Source organism: Sinocyclocheilus grahami, unplaced genomic scaffold (assembly GCF_001515645.1).
Source record: "Sinocyclocheilus grahami isolate Dianchi unplaced genomic scaffold, SAMN03320097.WGS_v1.1 scaffold25.1, whole genome shotgun sequence".
NCBI classification, from domain to species: Eukaryota; Metazoa; Chordata; class Actinopteri; order Cypriniformes; family Cyprinidae; genus Sinocyclocheilus; species Sinocyclocheilus grahami.
In genome coordinates this window covers 522953-530656 of record NW_015505204.1, presented here as the reverse complement: position 1 = coordinate 530656, position 7704 = coordinate 522953, and the positions used below count along the sequence as shown (strand labels likewise).

The following is a 7704-nucleotide window of genomic DNA, read 5'->3' as shown; positions in this document are numbered from 1 at the left end:
AGCAAAGGGTCTGAATATTTAGGACCATGTGATATTTCAGTTTTTCTTTTTTAATAAATCTGCAAAAATGTCAACAATTCTGTGTTTTTCTGTCAATATGGGGTGCTGTGTGTACATTAATGAGGAAAAAAAATTAACTTAAATGATTTTAGCAAATGGCTGCAATATAACAAAGAGTGAAATTTAAGGGGGTCTGAATACTTTCCGTACCCACTGTATATATATATATATGTGTGTGTGTGTGTGTGTGTGTGTGTGTGTGTGTGTGTGTGTGTATGTATGTATTTTTAATAGCTTTGGAATGTAAGCATCATTAAAATAAATTGTACACTACCTTTTAAACGTTTGGTGTCAAGATTTTTTTATGTTTTTGAAAGAAGTCTCTTATGCTCACCATGGCTGCATTATTTTTGTGGAAAAACACAGAAAAAAAATTTGATTATTTTTGAAATATTATTACAATTTAAAACATCTGTTTACTATCTTAATATACTTTAGAATGCATGTTTTTCCTGTGAAGCAAACAATCAACTATGGGTGGCAAGGCACTGTCAAAAGATCTCCGGGATAAAGTTGTGGACAGGAACAAGTCAGGAGATGGATACCAAAAATTTCAAAGGCTTTATCAATGCCTAGAAGCACAGTGAAGTCTATTATTAAGAAGTGGAAGGTATTTGGTACGACACAGACCCTCCCTGGATCACGACGTCGCTCCAAACTGGATGAAAGAGTCAGGAGGAAACTGGTCAGAGAGGCGACCCAAGAGGCCTGCAGCGACTCTGAAGCAGTTGCAGAAATTTATGACAATGTAATTGTGTGCATGTGACAACAATATCACAAATTCTCCACAAATGTGGCTTGTATGGGAAGGTTGCAAGAAAAAAGCCACTCCTCAAGAAAGGCCACATGCAGTCACGACTGAGATTTGCCAAAATGCACCTCATTCGGAGGAAGATGAGACTAAAATTGAATTATTTGGCCTCAACACCAAACGATATGTCTGGTGCAAATCCATTACAGCTCACCATCCAAATAACAGCATTCCTACAGTAAACCATGGAGGTGGTAATATCCTGTTATGGGGTGTTTCTCTGCAGCAGAGACTGGAGCACTTGTCAGGATGGAGAGAAAAACAGATGGGGCAAAAATACCATCAAATTCTTGAGGAAAATCTGCTGCCCTCTGCCAGAAAGTTGTCAATGGGAAGAAGGTTTACCTTCCAACATGACAATGACCCAAAGCACACAGCAAAACTGACCACACAGTGGTTGAAGCAGAAAAAAGTGAATATCATTGCATGGTCTAGTCGGAGTCCAGACTTAAACCCCATTGAAAATCTGTAGAATGACTTGAAGACTACAGTTCACAAACAGTCACCATCAAATTGAACAGAACACGAGCAGTTCTGCAAAGAAGAGTGGGCAGATATTGCAAAATCTAGAAGTGTAAAGTTAGTAGAAACAGAGACAAATCCCAACAGACTAAAGGCTGTAATTAAACCAAAAGGTATTTAAACAAAATACTGACAGAAGGGGGGTGATCCTTTTTCCAACTCAGTGATTCTGGTTTTTAATTTTTTTCTAACATGGCGTTAAATCTTTCACTTGAATGTTATAAGTTGCACTGAATAAATACAGCTGGATCAAACAAAAAATGTGTCCGTCTTCATTTCAGGGAGCAAAGCAACACACTGTGATTATTTTAAAGGGGGTGATTCTTTTCTATATACCCACTGTAGATAATTATAAATGTCTATAATGTCACTTTTGATTAATTTAATGCATCCTTGCTGAATAAAAGCATTCATTTCTTATTTACCCCCAAGTTTGAATAGTAAATACTTTGGCTCCAAAAATATTTACATAACCATCAAAATGATAAAATTATATCATAATGTTTAGGGCATTTAATAAATAATGAGTATATCTGTACAATATGTTATTTGCGTTCTCTCTTTTTTTTTAAATGCCCCTATCCTCTTCCTATAATACCTTTTCCTATAATAATCTCTCTTCCTGTCCCCATCCCCCTACCCAAGGCTGATGGGAGAGATGCAGTCCTCACACTTTCTCACGTGGTTCAGAGAGTGCTAATAGAGCTCACAGCGGCAAACAGACAAGAAAAAAAAAAAATCAGGCATCCATGACTCTCACACTCTGACAGGAAGTGTGAGCGCACATTCACATATCCAGAAGAAAAGAAAGATCTCTTAATTTCTGAATAATGTGCGTGTGAGAAGTGCTAACATCTGTAAAATGAAAATACTTCTAAATAACGGCCTACTGCTTTAAAATTTTGCATATGTTTATGGACTTTTACCTTTCCCTTGACACTTTGGATGGGATCAACCACCACGGCAACGGCACGTTCTGACAGCGCCTCGAAACTCTGCTGTGTGTTAATGTCCACACCTGACAACCAGCAGCCAAAACCGGGGTGACTGTGGTACCAGCCCACCACCATCTCAGGCCTTCAACACAGAGATCACAAACCCTCACAATCCGACATACAATTTCATCACAGAGCAGTAGTTATGTTTTCACCATTCTCTCACCTTCCCGTCTGCTTTAACATGTCCAACATCTTGGCTTGAAAAACAGGGTCCACGGCCTCAACGCTCACACCCTGTCAACGGAGCACACATCCAGAATCACTTTAGGAGCACGGGTGAACACAGTGTAGAGTGTAAAACACACTAGAGCTTGCTGTTAAATACAGTGATTCAAATGTGATGGGACATCTTCTGAAATACAATAATAATTGAGAGGGGAAAAAAACACTTTAGTCAGGATATCAAGTCGTTGGTAGGGGTGGGAGATATTACAAGCAAGAGTGCTGTTTCCTGAATATCAGTGTGTGAGTGAATGTGATATTAATTTTATACAACAGTTCAACGGACAAGAAGTTAATACTGAGTGAGTTACATTTTAGAAACAATACTGACAAATAGTTTTTTCTGTTTTGCCAACAAAAAGCTCCAAACAAAAGTTGAAGCAGAACACGTGCGCGTCTCAGAGCAACACTGCAGTGTTTCATTCCTGAATGAGTCTGTTTTTGAACAAATCATTTGAGTCCGCGATTTAATGATCTATTTATAAAGACAGTCACACTTCATTTCTAAATGAATGAGCTGTTTTGAACAAACTGTTTGAATGGATGATTCAATGAAAACCGGCCAAAGTACCAGCACAAAAACACACTCAGCAAAATATTGTATAATTATTAGATAGATAGACAGACAGAAAGAGAGAGAGATAGACAGACAGAGAGAGAGACAGACAGACAGACAGAGATCGTTTTTTGTCAATATCACACACCCCTAGTCAATGGGAAAATTTTCACTCACTGTTCCTGACTGTGGCATGGCAAACACGTCAATCACGCGTACAGTGTAATCATCTACAAACTCCCCCAGCATCAGACCCATGACTTCCATGGGCACACCAGCACGGCCATGTTTCAGCATCTGCACACACAGACAAAGAGATGGATTGAGAGAGAGGAAAAATTACAAGAACAATGAAGACATTTAACTTAATGCTTGCGCTCTTAAATACTGACATTCAGACTGGCACTGACCAATCACAGGGCAAAAAATAAGCGCGTCTCAGAGCAACACTGCAGTGTTTCATTCCTGAATGAGTCGGTTTTTGAACAAATCATTTGAGTCCGCGATTTAATGATCCGTTTATAAAGACAGTCACACTTCATTTCTAAATGAATGAGCTGTTTTGAACAAACTGTTTGAATGGATGATTCAATGAAAACCGGCCAAAGTACCAGCACAAAAACACACTCAGCAAAATATTGTATAATTATTAGATAGACAGACAGAGAGAGAGAGATAGACAGACAGAGAGACAGACAGACAGACAGACAGACAGACAGACAGACAGACAGACAGACAGACAGACAGACAGACAGACAGACAGACAGACAGACAGACAGACAGACAGAGATCGTTTTTTGTCAATATCACACACCCCTAGTCAATGGGAAAATTTTCACTCACTGTTCCTGACTGTGGCATGGCAAACACGTCAATCACGCGTACAGTGTAATCATCTACAAACTCCCCCAGCATCAGACCCATGACTTCCATGGGCACACCAGCACGGCCATGTTTCAGCATCTGCACACACAGACAAAGAGATGGATTGAGAGAGAGGAAAAATTACAAGAACAATGAAGACATTTAACTTAATGCTTGCGCTCTTAAATACTGACATTCAGACTGGCACTGACCAATCACAGGGCAAAAAATAAAGTTTTTCGGCCTCAAATTATACTAATCATGCACCCATAATAGCAATATAAAATTTATTAACAGAATCAAACTGAAACTGTGACAACACCACCATGATACAAACCAAACCAGAAGAAATTAACCATTACTGTTACACTATATTTTACACAGTGCAAGAACAGGCATGGAGGGTGAGTGTGAGAGAGAAGAATCATGTGTATCCTGACCTTCAGCAGGGCGAGTGAGGAGATGTACACCTGTTCAGCTGTGTCCACAGCGGGGGCATCTGTGGGAGGACCCTGCAGAAAACACACAGTCCAGATCAGTCAAATCTCTTCAACAAGACACTGCTTATATTTGTTGCAAGCTGATTTGACCAATCAAATCAAACCAATTATTCCCAGGATCTGGATTTTTGATATCAGCAATTAGGTTTTCAATAGTTAAAATAATCCTCCTTAACATCAGGAATGGAATTGTCACCAGTACAAATATTTTTATAATAAATAATTATATTTCCACTACTAAAAATGAACTCCTGATATCAAAAACAGTAAATGTGAATTATTGATGACAAACATTACATAATCGATCAAAAACTGAATTTTAACTAGTAAAAATGTGCAATTATTGATATCTGTAATTGCATTTTAACTAGTTAAATATCCCAATGATCTGCCGTTTAAATTGAGTTACAGATATTTTACTAATAAAAACTCAATTCCTGATATTAAATATGATTAAAAACTAGCTAGTGAAATTGAATTGCTAATATCGAAAATGCATATCCTGGCAATGACTAAAAGTAAAATTGGCTTGCTATTGCTACAAATATCAGCCCTCGGTGAGATGGGAGTTTCAAATGCTAGTTATCAGACCGTTCAACTTGCATTGAATCCGTTTAAGGTTTACTTTTCTAGCTGGATACAAGTTTAAAGGGGTCCTATTATGCTTTTTCAACTTTAGTTAGTCTGTAATGTTGCAGTTTGAGCATAAAAAAGATCTGCAAAGTTACAAAGTTCAAAAGTCTTGATATTTACACTGAAGCTCGCAGGCGGCTATGGTAAGGGGAATGACATTTCCCGACCAGGCGTCGAGTGGAGCCAATCACAACACACACTGGCCCAGCTAACCAATCACAGCACATTTCGTATTTCAGAAGGCGGGCCTTCATTTGATACAGGAACTATTCGAGCCGTTCATGCCAGACTGGGGAGAAAGGTGTTGTAATAAAGTAAAATTTGTGAAAAATAATGTGTTTTTCGAACAACCTAGTATGAGAGCCTGTTCTAGTACACCCCCAAAACAAAATCAAGACTTTGTAAAAGAGCATAATAGGACCCCTTTAAAAGAACTTGAGACTGGCGGAAGACTGAGAAATGTGATAGTAATGCAATAAATCTGTAAACAAATGTAATAAGTGTAATAAAATTGAAGGGTGGCACTTTTGTAAACAAATTATGACTTTTATTATAAAATTATTTATTATAAATGATTTTTATTGGAGATGAAAGGTGTTTATTGATATTTGATGACAAAGCTGTTTCTATAAACAAATAATTTTATTAACAAAAACCAAGACTGATGATAAATTAACAATTATTTAGAAATTCAAAGAACTGTATGTTGTTCAATAAGAACAATATTTAAGTTATTGAAGGTAAAAAAAGAACTAGAATTGCAGTTTACTGTATTTTGTGTTTTCTTTTTTACATTTTAATATTATAAGTTTGATCATTTTAACATACTAATAATAATGTATTTACTTAAATACCTTCAGTTATCATGTGGAGGAAGGAATATATTATGATTGTTGGAGGGGAAAAGAAAAGAAATGAATCAAATCAAAGTCAATGGTGGCAGGAGATGTGGACAGAAGTGCAGGTGCAGGTTCATAGATTGAGATGTGCTGACTAGCATGGTCTGATTGACAGCGGAGACCTAAAGTGTAGAACTGATGCCGTGGTGATGCTTGATAAACAGATGGATGAAGAGCTATCCTACGATATCTATCCATCAGCTTGGGAAACATCTTTTAGTGGTTTAGTGACCCTTGTGTAATTGTCATGTATACATTTATGTACCTCCCTTATCATCGAATACACAAACATAAGGCCATACAAATAGGTGTGAACATCAAACAGCCAATAAGAGCTCACTGGGATTGAAAAAAAAAGTCAATATGAATCCAATCAACACTTTATGTCAATCAATACTGCATGAAATATTAAGTTTTAAGCATGTGCAGCTGTAGATGGAAATAGGAGTATGAAAGCAGCACGACTGAAAAGAAAAGAATCATAGGTGTTTTTTCCTCTCGCTCTCTTTTGTGCTGACTGCTGGAGTGGGGTGTGAATCAGAGGGAGGCAGCCTGTCACTGGAAGTGTTAATTGGCAGAGAGAGCTGAGAAATCTCTCTACCCATCATGTGCACAGGCCTTGAGAAAAAACACATGAGGACGCTCTACTAATACCACCATCCCCCTCGACGACAACACCACCCAAAAAAGCACCCTATTTGTGTGCCTGCTTAACATCTGACACATTTATGCTCACAAAGTTCATAGAAAATCTCCAGCATAGGGATTTTCACTAACAGGAAGTGTTTGCAGTAAACCAAAACACCAATTTTGCCAAATGTGCTTTTAACCCTGCTGGAGGAAATCAAAACACCGTAAAAGGCTGGCCAGGCAGGACTGATGACTGGTTATTAAGACTTTTGGGATTTAGGCACAATCCCAAAAACACTTATGCTACTTAATATTTTTGTGTAAACTGTGACCATTTTTTTCAGGATTAAATTTAAAGCTCAAAAGAACAGCATTTATTTTAAATAAAAATCTTTTGTAACATTATAAATGTCTTCACTGTCAATTTACTGCATCCTTGCGGAATACAAGTATTACATTCTTTAAAAAAAATAAATAAATAATACTTACTGTCCCCCAAATATTTGAGCGTTAGCAGTGCTGAGCGGTATACCGGTTCATATAGAATACCGGTGTTTATTTTTGTTATGATATGAATTTTTAAAATACCGCAATAGTATGTCGCTTAAACAATGTTCGGAACGCGACACTGTTTGAAAGGGGTCCCTTTTCACTGGTGCACTGTGGTGAGGGAACAGCTGTATGTGTTACTAAGCGTGAAAGTTCTGAAGCTGTAGAACTAATAGAACGTGATGACACAGAAGAACTCATCCACAATATCCACATTGACTGGCACAAATATCCACCACCCCCTGCCATCAGCTCCCGTGTCTCACACACACGAGCGCGACTTTAGCACTAGATTGAGCAACTTTCAGACCCTTTTAGCGGCTTTTTTCCATAGAATATTCATACTGACAAACCTAGCGACTTTTTTGGATAAACCTTAGCTATGGTTCAGCTGGAAGATTTCACCAGTGCTGTCCCGCGAACGCAAGGTCTGACTTTCCCGGAGAAGTGTCACCTCTCT

At 38.0% G+C, this 7704-nt stretch overlaps 1 protein-coding gene across 1 annotated transcript in view; it reads right to left on the bottom strand.

Annotated features, from left to right (window-relative positions):
- The window catches only part of psmd14 (proteasome 26S subunit, non-ATPase 14), an 18840-nt gene that overhangs the window by 9156 nt on the left and 1980 nt on the right, over nt 1-7704 (bottom strand). Inside the window, exons 3-6 of the mRNA XM_016248682.1 lie at nt 4474-4545; nt 4013-4132; nt 2555-2625; nt 2320-2470 (exon numbers count right to left, since the gene is read on the bottom strand). Coding sequence (XP_016104168.1) covers nt 2320-2470; nt 2555-2625; nt 4013-4132; nt 4474-4545 — 414 coding nt within the window. The remainder of the gene's footprint in view (nt 1-2319; nt 2471-2554; nt 2626-4012; nt 4133-4473; nt 4546-7704) is intronic.